Below are 19,365 nucleotides of genomic sequence, written 5' to 3'. Positions count from 1 at the left end.
TGCCGCTTTCAAGGAGCGGGACAATAATCCGGACGCTTATAAGAAATCCTGCTATGCCCTCAGATGAACCACCAAACAGGCAAGGCTCAATACAGGACTAGGACTGAATCCTGCTACACCGGCTCTTACGCTCATCGGATGTGGCAGGGCTTGTAAACTATTTAATGACTACAAAGGGAAACCCAGCCGCGAACTGCCCAGTGACGCGAGCCTACCAGATGAGCTAAATGCCTTTTTTATGCTCGCTTCGAAGCAAGCAACACTGAAGACTGCATGAGAGCACCAGCTGTTCCAGACAACTGTGTGATTACGCTCTCGTAGCCGATTGTAAGACCTTTTAAACAGATCAACATTCACAAGGCCGCGGGCCAGGCGGATTACCAGGATGTGTACTTAGAGCATGTGCAGACCAACTGGCAAGTGTTTTCACTGACATTTTCAAGGCTGGTCATGGCTCATATCAACACCATCATCCTGGAAACCCTAGACCCACTCCAATTTGCATACCGCCCAAACAGATCCACAGATGATGCAATCTATTACTCTCCACACTGCCCTTTCCCACCTGGACAAAAGGAACACTTATGTGAGAATGCTGTTTATTGACTACAGCTCAGTGTTCAACACCATAGTACCCTTAAAGCTCATCATTAAGCTAAGGATCCTGGGACTAAACACCTCCCTCTGCAACTGGTTCCTGGACTTCCTGATGGGCCGCCCCCAGGTGGTGAGGGTAGGTAGCAACATCTGCCATGCTGATCCTCAACACTGGAGCTCCACAGGGGTGCGTCCTCAGTCGCCTCCTGTACTCCCTGTTCACCCACTACTGCATGGCCAGGCACGACTCCAACACCATCATTAAGTTTGCAGACGACACAACAGTGGTAGGCCTGATCACCGACAAGACAGCCTATAGGGAGGAGGTCGGAGACCTGGCCGGTTGGTGCCAGAATAACAACCTATCCCTCAACGTAACCAAGACTAAGGATATGGTTGTGGACTACAGGAAAAGGAGGACTGAGTACGCCCCCATTCTCATCGACGGGGCTGTAGTGGAGCAGGTTGAGAGCTTCAAGTTCCTTGGTGTCCACATCACAAACACACCAAGACAGTCGTGAAGAGGGCACGACAAAGCCTATTCCCCCTCAGGAAACTAAAAAGATTTGGCTTGGGTCCTGAGATCCTCAAAAGGTTCTACAGCTGCAACAGCGAGAGCATCCTGACTGGTTGCATCCCTGCCTGGTACGGCAATTGCTCTGCCTCTGACCGCATGGCACTACAGAGGGTAGTGCGTATGGCCCAGTACATCACTGGGGCTAAGCTGCCTGCCATCCAGGACCTCTACACCAGGTGGTGTCAGAGGAAGGCCCTAAAAATTGTCAAAGACCCCAGCCACCCCAGTCTAAGACTGTTCCCTCTACTACCGCATGGCAAGCGGTACTGGAGTGCCAAGTCTTGGACAAAAAGGCTTCTCAACAGTTTTTACCCCCAAGCCATAAGACTCCTGAACAGATAATCAAATGGCTACCCGGACTATTTGCATTGTGTACCCCCCAACCCCTCTTTTTACGCTGCTGCTACTCTCTGTTCATCATATATGCGTAGTCACTTTAACCATATCTACATGTACATACCACCTCAATCAGCCTGACTAACCGGTGTCTGTATGTAGCCTCGCTACTTTTATAGCCTCGCTACTGTATATAGCCTGTCTTTTTACTGTTTTATTTCTTTACTTACCTAACACCTTTTTTGCACTATTGGTTGGAGCCTGTAAGTAAGCATTTCACCTGTTGTATTCGGCGCACGTGACAAATAAACTTTGATTTGATTTAGTGCGTACGGCCCAGTACATCACTGAGTCCAAGCTTCCTGCCATCCAGGACCTATATACCAGGCGTGTCAGAAGGCCCAAAAAATTGACAAACACTGTTCTCTCATCTACTGCATGGCAAGCGGTACCGGAGCGCCAAGTCTAGGTCCAAAAGGCTCCTTAACAGCTTCTACCCCCAAGCCATGAGACTGCTGAACAATTAATCAAATGACCACCCGGAGTATTTCATTGACACCCCCCCATCTTTTGTTTTTACACTGCGGCTATGTGAACAACAAATAAATAAATAAGCGTACCAGAGAGTCTAATGTTTCGGGTTTTTTGTAATTCCTTTATTACAGCAAAGACTAAAAACAGCCGCAGTCATTCATGAATGCAGTTTCCAAAATATAATGGTTTATTTGTTTATGCTAATTATTCAAGGGTGGCTTTATTTTATTTTTAAAACTAAAATACTTGATTGATTTCAAATCATGAATGACTCCTATGCTGTTTGATTACTTGAACGAATGAATGATTGATACAGTAGCATATAAAAGTATTGAAATATAGGCCTAAGTTACAGTATTAAACTAAACAGAATGCACTCTTAAGCCTACAGCTCAATGGTTGTTATACAAGGCTGCTATACTAAGCCTACTAATGATAATGACATTACTTTATTATTATAATGATGATTTATAATAGTAATAAGGGTTATTGTTATTTTTCTAACAATTTTGAACAGTGTAAACAACACTAAATCAATTATAAAAAATACCAGAGAGGCTGTTCTAATGGGGGAAAAGTGTAAAGCCTTTATTACAGCAAAGATTAAAAACTAGACTTGAATTTGAGCTCAGGTGCATCCTGTTTCCTTGGATCATCCTTGATGTTTCTACAACTTGACTGGAGTCCACCTGTGGTAAATTGATTGGATATGATTTGGAAAGGCACACACCTGACTATATAAGGTCCCACAGTTGACGGTACATGTCAGAGCAAGATCAAGCCATTCGGTCTAAGGAATTGTCGGTAGAACTCCGAGACAGGATTGTGTCGAGGCACAGATCTGGGGAACTGTACCAAAAATTGTTTGTCGCATTTGTTCCCAAGAACACAGTGGCCKCCATCATTCTTAAATGGAAGAAGTTTGGATCCACCAATTCTCTTCCTAGAGCTRGCCGCCCGACCAAACTGGGCAATTGGAGGAGAAGGGCCTTGGTCAGGGAGATGTACAATAACCTGATGGTCACTCTGACAGAGCTCCAGAGTTCCTCTGTGGAGATGGGAGAACCCATCAGAAGGACAACCATCTCTGCAGCACTCCATCAATCAGGCCTTTCATGGTAGAGTGGCCAGATGGAAGCCACTCCTCAGTAAACGGCACGACAGCCTTCTTGGAGTTTGCCAAAAGACACTTTAAGGAGATTCTCTGGTCTGATGAAACCAAGATTGAACTCTTTGTCCTGAATGCCACCCGTCACGCCTGTGGGAAACCTGGCACCATCCCTACGGTGAAGCATGGTGGTGGCAGAATTGTGCTGTGGGGATGTTTTTCAGCGGCAGGGACTGGGAGACTTGTCAGGATCGAGGGAAAGATTAACAGAGCAAGGTACAGAGATCCTTGATAAAAACCTGCTCCTGAGTGCTCAGGACCGCAGACTGGGGCAAAGGTTCACCTTCCAACAGGACAGCGACCCTAAGCACACAGCCAAGACAACGCAGGAGTGGCTTCAGGACAAGTCTCAATGTCCTTGAGTGGCTCAGCCAGAGGCCGGACTTGAACCCGATCAAACATCTCTGGAGAGACCTGAAAATACTTAGCGGCGCTCCCCATCCAACCTGACAGAGCTTGAGGATCTGCTGAGAAGAATGAGAAACTCCCCAAATACAGGTGTGCCAAGCTTGTAGTGTCATACCCAAGAAGACTCGGGGCTGTAGTCGCTGTCAAAGGTGCTTCAACAAAGTCCTGAGTAAAGGGTCTGAATACTTATGTAAATGTGTTATTTCAGGGTTTTTTATTATAAACATTTGCAAAAATTTCTAAACATGTTTTGCTTTGTCAATATTGATTATTGTGTGTAGATTGAGGAAACAAACAATTAAATTCAATTTTAGTGTAAGGCTGTAACGTAACAAAATGTGGGAAAAGTCAAGGGGTCTGAGTACTTTCCGAATGCAGTGTATATGGATGATTTATAAAGCCAGGCCCATTTTAAAAGTTATGCTATTGATAATAGACCTAATGAAATTGGGGCTGCCTCTCCTCACTTTTCTTAGACATTTAAGGCAAGGGCGGTTTTCTCGTCTCTGAACTCCACTGCTGCCTCCACTGCATTGCTCTCAACATCAATATGCTGGTTAACTTTGCTATTATGCACATAGCAACATGGTCTTGGAAAAGGCGGCAATTCAACTGATGTGATTCAGAACTGTGGACAGTGACCGCTATCCAATGCAGGAGGAATCACATTTGTTATAAGGTAATATTATTTTTATTAGTGTTGCACCATTGTTCTTATGTAATATAACATATTCAATTTCAGTAGCACTTGTCTTAGAGTGATGGACTGTCCCATCCACACGGCCTCCACAATGGATTAGTCCACTCAGACAGTACACTATAAACATTATATATTTTTGCTACTGCTCGACTAGAGATGTCGGTTGACCAGTCGACTACATGGGGTCTGCCATAATTTCCAAACACTACTGGTTGTACAGGTTTCTTTGCAGTTCTCCTGTGTTTTTCCGTCGTGCTTTGAAGGGCTGTTTTCAGGAGGTCCCTCTTACAAAAAAAGCCTGATACAGGAAGATATGTTTTACGACTGCTTTTCTTTGATTCAGGTGTCATATTCTCAAACTGCAGGGCTAAGACTTGAACATTACAACGGTAGTAGGACGTTTCATCATTCTTTTGTCGCAGTAGAGTAGTAGACTGAAGGTTTACTTTACTAAGACCCACAGGGTGATTATCAGTACACGCCATCTCTAGATCGTCCAGTCAAGTCTTAACAGTATGCTGCCAACACTGTTCTCATGGTACTCCAGTATTATTAGCTTAGGCTATCAGATCAACGCCATTATCTTTACTCTCTCTGTGCATGAAGGTTGCGCATTTAATTTTTTCAATAGCCTAGTAGTATATGTGACATCTTTTTGGATAATACAAATTGGTTGGTTTATTGATTGATTGGCTAATGTGCCTACCCARCAGAAAGCCCAGGGTTAAGATGGGATTTTTTTAAATGTATTTTTATTTCACCTTTATTTAACCAGGTAGGCAAGTTGAGACTAAGTTCTCATTTACAATTGCGACCTGGCCAAGATTAAGCAAAGCAGTTCGACACATACAACAACACAGAGTTACACATGGAGTAAAACAAACATACAGTAGAAAAATACGTCTATATACAATGTGAGCAAATGAGGTGAGAAGGGAGGTAAAGGCAAAAAAAGGCCATGGTGGTGAAGTAAATACAATATAGCATATAAAACACTGGAATGGTAGATTTGCAGTGGAAGAATGTGTAAAGTAGAAATATAAATAATGGGGTGCAAAGGAGCTAAATAAATAAATACAGTAGGGGAAGAGGTAGTTGTTTGGGCTAAATTATAGATGGGCTATGTACAGGTGCAGTAATCTTATGAGCTGCTCTGACAGCTGGTGCTTAAAGCTAGTGAGGGAGATGTGTTTTCCAGTTTCAGAGATTTTTGTAGTTCGTTCCAGTCATTGGCAGCAGAGAACTGGAAGGAGAGCGGCCAAAGGAGGAATTGGCTTTGGGGGTGACCAGAGATATACCTGCTGGAACGCGTGCTGCTATGGTGACCAGCGAGCTGAGATAAGGGGGGGACTTTACCTAGCAGGGTCTTGTAGATGACTGGAGACAGTGGGTTTGGCGACGAGTATGAAGCGAGGGCCAGCCAACGAGAGCGTAACGGTCGCAGTGGTTGGTAGTAATATGGGGCTTTGGTGACAAAACGGATGGCACTGTGATAGACTGCATCCAATTTATTGAGTAGGGTATTGGAGGCTATTTTGTAAATGACATCGCCAAAGTCCAGGATCGGTAGTGTTAAGAATTATGTTCTCAATCTTCATAAACTGAACTTCAATTAAACTACTCGGTCTGTTACTAAGAATTTGTAAGGTTCTTGTTGAAATGAAACAAGACAGAGGCCAGTCTACAATAGTCAGAATGTTTATTTACGAGAGCTCTGCCCATCCTTACATGTACATTGGTTATATACCTCTCATTTCGTCATAACTGTCCCTCTAAGACAATGACATATAGTTCACAAGTCTTCTCCTACTCATACATTGCCTGCCACCTGTTATACAATCTACTACAAGCCCAAGGTTTCTCCCCTCCCTGGGTGGGAGAAACCCTGTTATCAGTTCCACAGTGGTCACAAGTTGTCTGCCACAGTTCCTTGCCTGCTAACAGTCCCTCTTTCTTATGGACAAACATTATTTATCATTATACAGAGACAGGGTAGAATTCTGTTAGTTATAGTTCTCCGTTAAATGTATACTTCATTTAGTCATTATTCATAAAATTCATAACAGTAGGATGGTCAGTTTTACGAGGGTATGTTTGGCAGCATGAGTGAAGGATGCTTTGTTGCGAATAGGAAGCCAATTCTAGATTTAACTTTGGATTGGAGATGTTTGATGTGAGTCTGGAAGGAGAGTTTACAGTCTAACCAGACACCTAGGTATTTGTAGTTGTCCACATATTCTAAGTCAGAACCGTCCAGAGTAGTGATGCTGGATGGGCGGGCAGGTGCAGGCAGCGATCGGCTGAAGAGCATGCATTTAGTTTTACTTGTATTTAAGAGCAGTTGGAGGCCACGGAAGGAGAGTTGTATGGCATTGAGGCTCGTCTGGAGGGTTGTTAACTTGGCGCACGGATCCCTTTAGCGGGATCATTTTCATCAACAACCGCTGATTTGCAGAGCGCCAAATTCCCCCCAAAATTACTAAAACTATTTAATTTCATGAAATCACAAGTGCAATATAGCAAAACACAGCTTCGCTTGTTGTTAATCCACCTGTCGTGTCAGATTTTGAAAATATGCTTTACAGCGAAAGCAATCCAAGCGTTTGTGAGTTTATCGATCATTAGACAAAACATTACAAACACCTAGCAGCAATGTAGGTTGGTCAYGAAAGTCAGAAAAGCAATAAAATGAATCGCTTACCTTTGATGATCTTTGGATGTTTGCACTCCCAGTTACACAATAAATGTTCCTTTTGTTCGATAAAGATTATTTTTATATCAAAAAAACTCCATTTGTTTGGCGTGTTATGTTCAGAAATCCACAGGCTCAGGCATGAAGGACAGACACATATTCCAAATAGTATCCGTAAAGTTCGTAGAAACATGTCAAACTTTTTTATAATCAACCTCAGGTTGTTTTTAACATTAAATAATTTATCATATTTAAACCGGACGGTAAACTATTCAATACAATAGAGAAAGAAAATGTTGAGCTACCACTTTCGCGTACAAGAACTAATCAAAGGACACCTGGCTATCCACTGACGCGATTTGATAAATCTCGCTCATTTTTCAGAATAACTTGAAACTTTGTCTAAAGCCTGTTCACAACCTGTGGAAGCCATTGGAAAAGGAATCTGGTTGATATCCCTTTAAATGGAGGATAGGCAGGCAATGGAACCGGGATTTTTCTAAATAAGAGGCACTTCCGTTTTGGATTTCCTCAGGTTTTCGCCTGCAAAATCAGTTTTGTTATACTCACAGACAATATTTTGACCGTTTTGGAAACTTTAGAGTTTTCTATCCTAATCTGTCAATTATATGCATATTCTAGCATCTGGGCCTGAGAAATAGGCCCTTTACATTGGGAACGTTATTTTTCCAAACTTCTTGACGCTAGGAGGCWGAATTTTTATGTTAACAGTGTACAAAGAAGGGCCAGAAGTTTACAGAATGGTGTCGTCTGCGTAGAGGTGGATCAGAGACTCACCAGCAGCAAGAGTGACATCATTGATGTATACAGAGAAGAGAGTCGGCCCAAGAATTTAACCCTGTGGCACCCCCATAGAGACTGCCAGAGGCCCGGACAACAGGCCCTCCGATTTGACACACTGAACTCTATCAGAGAAGTAGTTGGTGAACCAGGCGAGGCAATCATTTGAGAAACCAAGGCTATCGAGTCTGCCGATGAGGATGTGGTGATTGACAGAGTCGAAAGCGTTGGCCAGGTCAATGAATACGGCTGCACAGTATTGTTTCTTATCGATGGCGGTTAAGATATCGTTTAGGACCTTGAGCGTGGCTGAGGTGCACCCATGACCAGCTCTGATTTTTTTTTTTTTTAAAGGGATACTTCGGGATTTTGGCAATGAATTTCATTTTTTATTTTTTAACCTTTATTTAACTATCATGTGAATGTTCCATAGCATCTCTGACCTACATGAAAGCCACTGCCTCTAATCAGAATTGCCTTGTTATTTAGTACCACTGGTGTTTTGCCCGTATTCTTGTAAGTACCATTGTTTGTTGTTGTGTTCCAGTTACAGTGTATACAGATAGTGCCTGATTTGTTCCTTACGATGCATTTCCAATGAATATATTGTGCATGTATCCAAGTGATTTAATAGGTGTCAGAGCCTGTCAGTGAAACTGTAAAACAAATGGCTGTAATATAAACCAAAGGTCTTTCTACTGAGGTGCCTGTCTGTGCAGTAACATTTAGGCAGCAAACTGAGGGACTGAATGGGGATCTGGGCCCTTGGAAATATACAGTTGGCTGCCAGGGAACACTAGAGAAAGGAGCCAGTCAAGATAGGCAAAGACGTCATGATGAAATGTAGGCACGCACTCACACACACACAGCCTTTATTTCACTATGCAGACTCAATTCCATAGACTCTGCTTGGTTAGCCAAGACGTTAAGCCACTTCCTCATACCTGATGTGCCTCGCAACCAATCAGGAAGGGTTATGGTTAGCAACCAATCACAAAGGCTGCAGGGCGCTATGTTTCAATATGAATGATGCTGTGAGCCTGTGACACGTTTAGCATTTCCTCCATGGCAGAGAGGCCGAGCGCAGGGGAATGTTCCCAGGGTCTGCTAGCCATTACCCTGGGACAACCGTTTGACAACACTGGGCAGTCAATGCCAGCTGACAGTGTCTTATCCTGGCCCAGAGTCAATGTTATCACCCCCCCAGTAAACAACTCGCACACACACACTAGCATGTACACATTCTCCTGAGGTGAGCCCCAGCTCTGGAAAGGAGGAGTCTAAATGTTACAGCAGGTCCATGTTAAACCACATATTTCATCCACGGATGATGCCGTTTCAGCCAGGCTTTTCGGTCTTCTCCTCAGTCAACTCCGGTCTCTCACTCGTACATTTACCTCGCATTTTGAAGTTATTTTTATCAAGTTTAACCTTTTTTCTGAGACCTCAAAAATGTATTCAGTTTACAATTCTTCAAGCAGCACTCATCCTGGAGCGTAAGTTGTTGGTTAACAGTTCACTGTAAGGAATCTTAATCAGACCCCCTCTGTGAGGCCCCCGTCCCCTTAAATCAGCTCAACCACAAATGTATCAAATTGTGACTGCAACTTGCTCCTCGTAGGATGTGGCTCCTATTTAAAATATATAGAGTCAACTTCCCCTGTGGCTGCCTGTGTGTGTTGTGTGTGTGTGTGTGTGTGTGTGGTGTGTGTGTGTGTGTGTGTGTGTGTGTGTTGTGTGTGTGTGTGTGGTGTGTGTGTGTGGTGTGTGGTGTGTGTGTGTGTGTGTGTGTGTGTGTGTGTGTGTGTGTGTGTGTGTGTGTGTGTGTGTGTGTGTGTGTGTGTGTGTGTGTGTGTGTGTGTGTGTGTAGTAGAGAACAGGGCTATCCATTCAGACTGGTGGCAGGGCTGGGTGTGTGCCCCTGGCTGGGGAAGACTGTAGCCTGAGGGAGACTAGTTCTCTGGAACCTAACACATGCCCCCCATCAATCACACTGGCCTAGTGTCACCCCCTGGACTTCTGCAAGAGAGTAGAAAGGAGGAAGCAATGAGGGAAAGAGGGGGGTGATTGAGGCAGGGAGAGAAAGAAGGGTGCTGTTTTCATCTAGTGTTAACTTCTGGACTGTGGTGTTGTTGAGAACAGCTCCAGTATTAGCACAAGTGTAGTTATTCCCATTTCTTAACTGTATAATCACTTTATGGTTCACACAGTGAAGGTAATCTCTCCCCCCTCCTCTTTACTAGGCATTTGGGAATGCCAAGACGGCTCACAACAACAACTCCAGCCGCTTTGGGAAGTTCATCCAGGTCAACTACCTGGAGAGTGGGGTGGTGAGAGGGTGAGTACTGACCGCTGGCCCACACTGTGTGTTGTGATAACACTCAATCCTCCTGTCCGACTTACCCTGTAAACACACACTCCATCCCTGGTGGATGTTCCTGAGCCGCTGTTACTGCAGACACAGCCGCTGTCACTGCAGACACAGCCGCTGTCACTGCAGACACAGCCGCTGTCACTGCAGACACAGCCGCTGTCACTGCAGACACAGCCGCTGTCACTGCAGACACAGCCGCTGTCACTGCAGACACAGCCGCTGTCACTGCAGACACAGCCGCTGTTACTTCCATCATACCATATATGGCTAGTGAGAAGCACTGTAGTGTGTTTGTTTCTGTTGTGATACCTCTGAGGCCTGAAGCCCTAACCACGTTATAGCACAGCCTCCTTCCTCTCTCTGCCTGCAGTTTCTCTGGTTACTGCCTGCATCACATGCTCTGTCATTTCCTGTCTAACAGAGGAAGGGAGCGCTTATCGTAAAGTTTACAAAGCGCCAATATCAAATTATTAAATGGGTGGATCTAATCCTGAATGCTGATTGGTTAAAAGCGCATTCTCGCCGGTGTCTATTCCACAAGTTACCACCTGCTAAATCTATGACGTTAAAATGCCTATTTACTCTGTTCCATCTGACTGCGCAATCCACTGTCTCATCAGCCCAGGCAGGGAAGTTGTAAACTTGATCTCCACTATAAAAAGCATCTAGACATTATCTCACATTTTCTCTTAGACAAACATTTAGTTTTCCACAACGGAGATTTGTATAAACCTTGCTGTCTGTCCGACATTTGCAACATTGTTTTAATATTAAAATTCGATCTCCAACTGTCCAATAGTAATGAAAATGTAGGGGTCGGGACAGGAGAGGCAGGCAGCGTTTCTCAGTCAGTCGAAATCATGAATCAGCTGGCATAATTTTTATGAATATATACAAAGAAATGTCAATTAAAAAAAAGGTGAAACGAAGTGCAGCTAGTTTGCAGTCTTTACAGATTCCGTTTGAAGTGATTGTTAGCTGTTTTGTTGGCTAGCTCCTCTGAACACTAGTGTCCTGACGATTGAGCACATTTTCTATGCCAGGCGAAACCGCACCTCATTAGCTCATTGTTATGGATGTATCCAAATAAATGTCATTAGAAAACGGATTAAACAAATGCATCTACTGTTATTCTGTCTGCACTGTTTGACGTGACTAAGTTAGTCGTAGTTGGCTAGCTAGCAAGCAAGGAATAAGAATGTTGCCAGCCAGTATGGCAATGGAACATTTGGAGCGAACGATGTCCATAGATACAGAACAAAAAGACTGAACGACCCGGTCGCGTCTCTGGCAACCGAACCAATAGAACAAATGACCAGCCGGCTTGGATGCAACCCTAGAATTTTTATGAATAATGAAAATATGTTAATCATTATTTGGATATGTTGGTAACACGTTGTATGAAAGTGATAATGCCCTCGAAGCCGTTGTTTGGTGGATATATTGGCACAGTTTGGCGGCCTGAAAAGAACACCCGTGCCAATATATCCTTCAAACACTGGCTTCTCGGGCATTATCACTTAAATGAAACATGAGTGACTAGGGTTGCACATTTTGGGGAATATTCAGAGGTGGGAATTAACAGGAATATATGGGAATTAACGGAAATGAACGGAACGGACAGTGAAGTKGGCAGGGCAGTACGGATTTCTACTCTCACATCTGCAAAGAGTCTGAACATCAGACAGGATGACATTGTCTCCCTCAAGCCGTGCAATGTCTACTGCTGTAGGTTTCAGGCTGCTTTACCACTCTCTCCCAAAATACATCATCCAGGAGGATCCTCTTGATGGGGCTGTCTATATCGGGAGACTGTGATATGACCATTCCTTGGAAATACCCCTTCCCCTCCAGGAGACTGTCAAACATTGACAGCACCACGGGGAAGCTTCAATGTGGTGCTCTTATTCTTCTCACTTTGCTTGGTGAGGTAGATTGCTGCTATAACTTGGTACTTCACATACCTAACCATTTCCTTGGGTCTCTTGTTGAGTGTATCCATTGTTTTCAGTGCCATGATATCATTGAGGAGCAGATTCAATCCATGAGCAGCACAGCCAATGGGTGTGATGTGAGGGTAGGACTCCTGCACTTTAGACCAAGCAGCCTTCATGTTCACAGCATTGTCTGTCACCAGTGCAAATACCTTCTGTGGTCCAAGGTCATTGATGACTGCCTTCAGCTCATCTGCAATAAAGAGACCAGTGTGTGTGTCCCTTGTGTCTGTGCTATTGTAGAATTCTGGTTGAGGGGTGGAGATGATGTAGTTAATTATTCCTTGCCCACAAACATTTGACCACCCATCAGAGATGATTGCAATACAGTCTGCTTTCTCTATGATTTGCTTGACCTTCACTTGAACTCTGCATCCAGGAAATGAGTAGATAAAGCATGTCTGGTTGGAGGGGTATATGCTGGGCGAAGAACATTCAGAAATCTCTTCCAATACACATTGCCTGTGAGCATCAGAGATGAACCAGTTGCATACACAGTTCGGGCAAGACATTCATCAGCATTTCTCTGACTACGTTCCTCCATTGAGTCAAAAAAAGCTTCTGATTCCAGGAGGACCATGAGCTGTCGCTATCGATAAGGTGTCTGATTACCTCTATTCGAGGTGAAAATGATGATGGACTTTTGTCARGTTGCTTGTTGTAAACGCTGAGGGAACTTTATGCACCTGCCCAGATGATTCTGCATCTTTGTTGCATTCTTCACATATGATTTGGCACAGTATTTGMAAATGTACACAGCTTTTCCTTCTACATTAGCTGCAGTGAAATGTCTCCACACATCAGATAGTGCCCGTGGCATTTTACTGTAAAGATTAGAAAAAATKTGTAAAAAATACTAACAAGTACAATTCCATGTACAGATAAATAGTTAATTAGTTAGATTGAACAACTCCTTTGTAAGATAAATGTTTTAAAATTAAACATGTATGGAAACAGGTGAATTAACACTCCTCAGTTAGCAGGCTCAAGCAAGCTAAAACCCACATGGTAGCAAAAACTTACTAGCAGAAATTGTTACCAAGTTAGAAATTATTTAAACACACTTTGCTGTAGGCTACTATTTACTAGTTAACAAAAAATAATGTATGTCACAGAAAATATATTCACCCCACCCAGTATTGTAATCAAAACTTACCAGAAAGCATGTAGTCCTTGGCTCAGACAGTGTAGTAGTGTGGGCTCAATAGCATCTCATTAGTGTGCAAGATCTTGAGAATCAGCTGTACATGTGATGGAAGAGTGCACTGTGCATGCAGAGGGTTGCAATTCCATTGACTATGGGATAGTTTAACCAAAATATGCCACAAGACCTAGAAGTAATTGCCTTACATGTATCCCACAAAAAAGGTTCACTATTATAAGCTAACTAACTTTTTTGATGAATTTAAGCATGGGAAAATTTGGGAAATTTCCCGGAAAGTTTCCGACCCTTTGCAACCCTATGAGTGACACTTTGGCCTCTGTTCGACATGAGCTTACTCTACTATACAGACAAGGACAATTATTCCCAACCTGATTAGAAGGTCTTAAAACAGGGACTCATCGTTTTATATTGAATTGCTTAGCTTGAGAGGGGAGAAAGTAAATGAATATGAACTGTTAAGTTGGTGTTGAGACTTCAGTGGATGAGTTGTACTAGTGATGGTTGAGCTTGTTATGCTTGTAGCAGAGTGTCTGTCTGTCAGAAGCCATTGATTACAGCAGGACAGTGCTGACATTCTGCTGTACAAAGGCTTGCTGTGGAGCAGCCAAGAGTGGAGCAGCCAAGGCTGCTCTATAGAGGAGATTACTAAGGGAAGCCCTGGGACACGCTCAGCACTGCACTGGCAGGGTGTTTTCATTCACTACATTACACTCTGCCTGGCTGGTTACAGGGTCTCACTGGGATGGGAGATGGGCTTTCTCAATGTAACAGAATAGCATGGGGATACCTGTGACATGGATCCTTTAAGACTAGACTAGCGATAAAGTTACATCCTCCTCCTATTTGTGTACCGGTCTCTCTCTTCGTGTGGCAGGAGCATTGGGCCAGTAACCGAAAGGTCACTGGTTCGAATCCCCGAGCCGACTAGGTGAAACATCTSTCTGTGACCTTGAGCAAGGCACTTAACCCTAATTTCTCCTTTAAGTCACTCTGGATCAGGGCGTCTGCTAAATGACTAAAATGTATGTGGTTGTATATGTTTCTCTCTGTGTCTCTCTGTGTGTGTGTGTGTCTCTGGGTGTGACGTGTGGATGGACTCCAGTATTCCCTGCCTGGCTCTGCTTTGCTTTCTGTTAGATCAGCTCTCTATAGAGACGCAAAGGGCCGGGTAGTGAAGTTTCCATTCTCAGCAAAGGCCACTGGTCTCCCTCCCTGCCTGAGCTTCCGGTGTTAAAATACACACAACAACCATCGGCCCTCTATTCTTAGAGTTTCAACAAAAGGAAAGATTAGCTTAAATGTTGTTTTTGTTAAAGACATGCCTACGTAAAAATGCAATTGTCTCTGTTTAAACTGTTGATCGTAGTGGCTGTTGCACATTAATATGACCATGTCACTGTGTACATCAGACTGAGGCCGTCCATATCTGGACTCTTAGTTCAACTGTTTATTGTTCCACCGACCATCTGCTCATGATTCCCCTCCTCCTCAGTCACTACTACCCCACTTTCACTTATATATATACACACACACACACACACACACACACACACACACGAGACCCTCACCAGACACACTTCACAGCCAAGTGAAAGGACCAAACTAACTTCAGTGTCACTTGATTTATGTTCTCTCTCGTTCTCTCATTCTCGTTCTCTCTCTCGTTCTCAGAGCCATCGTGGAGAAGTATCTCCTGGAGAAGTCTCGTCTGGTCTCCAGAGAGAATAACGAGAGGTAAAGGGCAACAGCAGGGGTTACCTTTGACCCTCAATGACCTGTGGAGGCCCTTTGTAGAAACAGAGAGAGCTTCCCCCTGGTGCCTTTTGATAGTCAGAAAGAGACCATTTCCAAGAGTGACTCTCAGAACTAACTTTTTACCCAGCCTGAATATGTGCCAAAGAGTTGTGATCAATATGGGAGATGACACTTATTTTTTTGATGAATACATATTTAATTGACAATTTATTTAAAAGCACTGTAGTCCTACTGTTTCTACTTCAAATGCCCTGGGTGGGGTTGGCATAGCCTGTACATATCATTAACCCTATTCTTCATGTTATTACTCACTAGGTATGTGTCAGAGTTCTAGTATTATATGATAATGGACTAGTCCTGTTGTTATACCAACTTGTCTGTTGAAATTAGCTTCTGTTTTCATCATGTCTGCCTGTGATGTCAGCGAGATTCTCAGAAGTAAACATGGAAACTCATACCGCCTGTGTGGTTTTGCAACAATGCAAGCTGACCGGCCGTCTGATAGCAAGGCTGGAAAAACTGACAGCAGCATTCACGCACATTACTAAACTGGCACGTTATTTACATAGTCAATGTTGGGTTAGGATAACTAATACTGCCACAGTGTTGACTTTTGATGGTCTGTATTCCAACATTTAAAACCAAAAATCGCCTTTTTAAATTAATGTATGATTTATTCTTGCCAGCTAAAAATACATAACCTTATAACAAAAACAAACAATTAACACATGCAAAAATCACACTGTATCCACTAACCAAACACACCGTTACATTGTTCTGTGTCCCTTTAGGAACTACCATGTGTTTTACTATCTACTGGTGGGAGCGTCAGAGGAGGAGCGCAAGGAGTTCAAACTGCTGCAGCCTGAAGATTACCTCTACCTCAAGCAGGTACTGTACACACACACACACACACACACACTTACTGTACACTCCCCCTGCAAGAATGAACCACATCCCCATTAGCTAGTCCCTTAGGTGCCCTTGACAGATATTCTGCTGTGTTCTCTTGTGTACTTTACCTTCATTATCTTCTTTTAGCAGATGCCCTTGACTACATTCATTTAGTGTACATTCCCTTGTACCCTGACTCTCATTCTATTCATGGGTTGTGTGTGTCTTAATAATCTCTGTATTTGAACTGGCTCAAGGTAACATTCCCCGTTGGATTCAGTGCTATTTCTCGCTCTCTCTCTCTCTCTCTCTCTCTCTCTCGCTGCACGTCTCCCTCTGCAGCAATATTTTAAGATAGAAGATGAGGAAGACCTGTGCCATGACTTTGAGAGGCTTCAGCAGGCCATGGAGATGGTCGGCTTCCTGTCTGCTACTAAGAAACAGTGAGTGAACATGCCCTGGTCATGGGCCGTGAATCTACACCACTGAGTTAACGTCTATCCCTTACACACCATTCGATCCCTTAAATGGATGCCTATACGTTTGTCAAATACAGTAGGTCATACATATATTTGCATACTGTAGTCAGTTTGTATCGCTTGGATCCTCTGCAAGCACTGCCATTAAACCCTTTCCTCTGGGGCAGTAGTCACAGTAGTTGGCAGTGATGTGAAACAATGGAAAATAATGTTTGTTCTATTCATTTTGATTCTATGGTAGGATGATTGTATCCCTTGTCTGTCCGCTGTAGGATCTTCTCTGTGCTGTCGGCCATCTTGTACCTGGGCAACGTGACGTACAGGAGGAAATCTACAGGCCGAGACGAGGGGCTGGACGTGGGACCCCCGGAGGTACTGGCTACCCTCTCAGACCTGCTCAAGGTAATAATGTCTGGTCTGCTGTTGTAGTCTACACCCCAATCAACCATTAGTCTTTACTCTGGGTCCTGGAGGGACCAATTTCTTTTGTCCCGACCGTGTACTAACACTTAAGCTAATGAAGGTCTTTATGATGAGCTGAATCAGGGCCTGCATTCACAAAGCATCTCAGTCAGGGTAGGAATGCTGATCTACGATCAGGTCCAAAAAAAGTGATCCTAGATCAGCACTCCTACTCTGAAACACTTTGAGAAAAACAGGCCTAGGATTGTTAGTGATCTAATTAGGTTATTTGAGGTTGAAAGCATTGTAATAACCTAAACATGTGGCTAGGTATAGGTTTCATCATGACTAACATCCCAAACAGTGAATATATTCTATTATTGTCCAGTGAAGATGGTTCTTCCCTAATGATTATACAGGAAGCCTACTCTCCACTAAATCAATGTATATTTTGTCCGTCCCCGATAATGTTGAAAGTCTTGAGAATTGTGTGTGTGTGATCTCCCAGGTGAAAGAGGAGTTGCTGGTGGAGGCGCTGACGAAGAGGAAAACGGTGACAGTCAATGACAAGCTGATTCTGCCCTACAGCCACAGTGAGGTAGGCAACCAACCACCAGTCTTTAAGGCCTATCATTATCTTGATTGGTTTATTCCCCCGGCTAGTTGTGTGTTACGTGTCGGTCTCTAATATTTCCCTGTCTTCTCCGTTGGTCTTCTCCATCTGTCCGTCGGTCTTCTCCGTCGGTCTTCTCCGTCGGTCTTCTCCGTCGGTCTTCTCCGTCGGTCTTCTCCGTCGGTCTTCTCCGTCGGTCTTCTCCGTCGGTCTTGTCCGTCGGTCTTGTCCGTCGGTCTTGTCCGTCGGTCTTGTCCGTCGGTCTTGTCCGTCGGTCTTGTCCGTCGGTCTTCTCTGTCGGTCTTCTCCGTCGGTCCATCCAGTCCGTCGGTCTTCTCCGTCGGTCTTGTCTGTCTTGTCCATCGGTCTTCTCTGTCCTGTCCGTCAGTCTTCTCCGTCGGTCTTCTCTGTCCTGTCCGTCTGTCTTCTCCGTTGGTCCTGTCGGTCTTCTCCGTCGGTCCTGTCAGTCTTCTCCGTCGGTCGGTCTTCTCCATCGGTCCTGTCCGTCTGTCTTCTCTGTCTGTCATTCGGTCTTCTCTGTCTGTCATTCAGTCTTCTCCGTCGGTCCTGTCCGTCTGTCTTCTCCGTCTGTCTTTCGGTCTTCTCCGTCGGTCCTGTCCGTCTGTCGGTCGGTCTTCTCCGTCTGTCGGTCGGTCTTCTCCGTCTGTCGGTCGGTCTTCTCCATCGGTCCTGTCCATCTGTCTTCTGTCTTTTGGTCTTCTCCGTCGGTCCTGTCCGTCTGTCTTCTCCGTCGGTCTTCTCCGTTGGTCCTGTTTGCCTGTCTTCTCGGTCTTCTCCGTCGGTCGGGCGGTCTTCTCCGTCGGGCGGTCGGGCAGTCTTCTCTGTCCGTCGGTCTTCTCCATCCGTCTGGTCCGTCTGTCTTCTCCGTCTCTCTCCCTCTTCTCCCTTCTTCGGTCTGTCTTCTCCCTTCTGTCTGTCTTCCCATTTGCTCCTAATCTCTCTTGCTCTCTGTCTCTTTGTCTGTCTCTCAGGCCATCACAGCGAGAGACTCCATGGCCAAGTCTCTGTACAGCGCCCTGTTTGACTGGATTGTCCTGCGCATCAATCACGCACTGCTCAACAAGAAAGACATGGAGGAATCTGTCCCGGTAAGAGAGCGATAACACACGCACACATGCATGCACATCGGAATGCAGCTGAGAGTTTCCCCTCTCCAATGTTTCGTCCGGTACAGACATGTCGGCAATTCCTAATGTCCCACAAATAACTTGAAGTAAAAAATGTCTTATTAAGCAATTCATTTATTAAACTATTTTGTTTTTAAATACCTTGCCAAAGCTCTAGTATGATACAAGTGATATTGTGAAGCCATTAACAATTTATCTAAATTTCTGACTGACCTACTGTATGATTTGGTCTGTGCCAGTGTTTGTCTATAGGGGTCTTAGATATATTTGGCTTTGAGGACTTTGAGACCAACAGCTTTGAGCAGTTTTGCATCAACTATGCCAACGAGCAGCTTCAGTATTACTTCAACCAGCATATCTTCAAACTAGAGCAGGTGAGTTCGCCCTGGCTGCCTCTCATAGAAATGCTTTTGTGTATATATAGTGTATGTGGACACTCCTTCAAATTAGTTGATTTGGCTATTTCAGCAACACCCGTTGCTGACAGGTATATAAAATCAAGCATACAGCCATGCATTCTCCATAGACAAACATTGACAGTAGAATGGCCTTATTGAAGAGCTTAGTGACTTTCAATGTGGCACCGCCATAGGATGTCACCTTTCCAACAAGTCAGTTTGTCAAATTTCTGCGCTGCTACAGCTGCCCCGGTCAAATGTAAGTGCTGTTATTGTGAAGTGGAAACATCTAGGAGCAACAACGGCTCAGCCGCAAAGTGTTTKGCCACA

General features: G+C 44.3%; 1 protein-coding gene across 5 annotated transcripts in view; it reads left to right on the top strand.

Annotated features, from left to right (window-relative positions):
- Positions 1 to 19,365, top strand: part of LOC111953032 (unconventional myosin-IXb) — a 114,691-nt gene that overhangs the window by 49,569 nt on the left and 45,757 nt on the right. For all 5 annotated transcript variants that reach the window (XM_070435112.1, XM_070435113.1, XM_070435116.1 and 2 more), the window contains exons 3-10: positions 10,057 to 10,151; positions 15,018 to 15,080; positions 15,893 to 15,992; positions 16,338 to 16,438; positions 16,747 to 16,876; positions 17,385 to 17,474; positions 18,482 to 18,598; positions 18,877 to 19,011. In XM_070435112.1, the coding sequence (XP_070291213.1) occupies positions 10,057 to 10,151; positions 15,018 to 15,080; positions 15,893 to 15,992; positions 16,338 to 16,438; positions 16,747 to 16,876; positions 17,385 to 17,474; positions 18,482 to 18,598; positions 18,877 to 19,011 (831 nt within the window). The remainder of the gene's footprint in view (positions 1 to 10,056; positions 10,152 to 15,017; positions 15,081 to 15,892; positions 15,993 to 16,337; positions 16,439 to 16,746; positions 16,877 to 17,384; positions 17,475 to 18,481; positions 18,599 to 18,876; positions 19,012 to 19,365) is intronic.

This window comes from Salvelinus sp. IW2-2015, linkage group LG26 (genome assembly GCF_002910315.2).
Source record: "Salvelinus sp. IW2-2015 linkage group LG26, ASM291031v2, whole genome shotgun sequence".
In the NCBI taxonomy this organism is placed as follows: domain Eukaryota; kingdom Metazoa; phylum Chordata; class Actinopteri; order Salmoniformes; family Salmonidae; genus Salvelinus; species Salvelinus sp. IW2-2015.
Note: the sequence above shows the minus strand (reverse complement) of the source record. Positions and strands in the feature narration are given on the sequence as shown.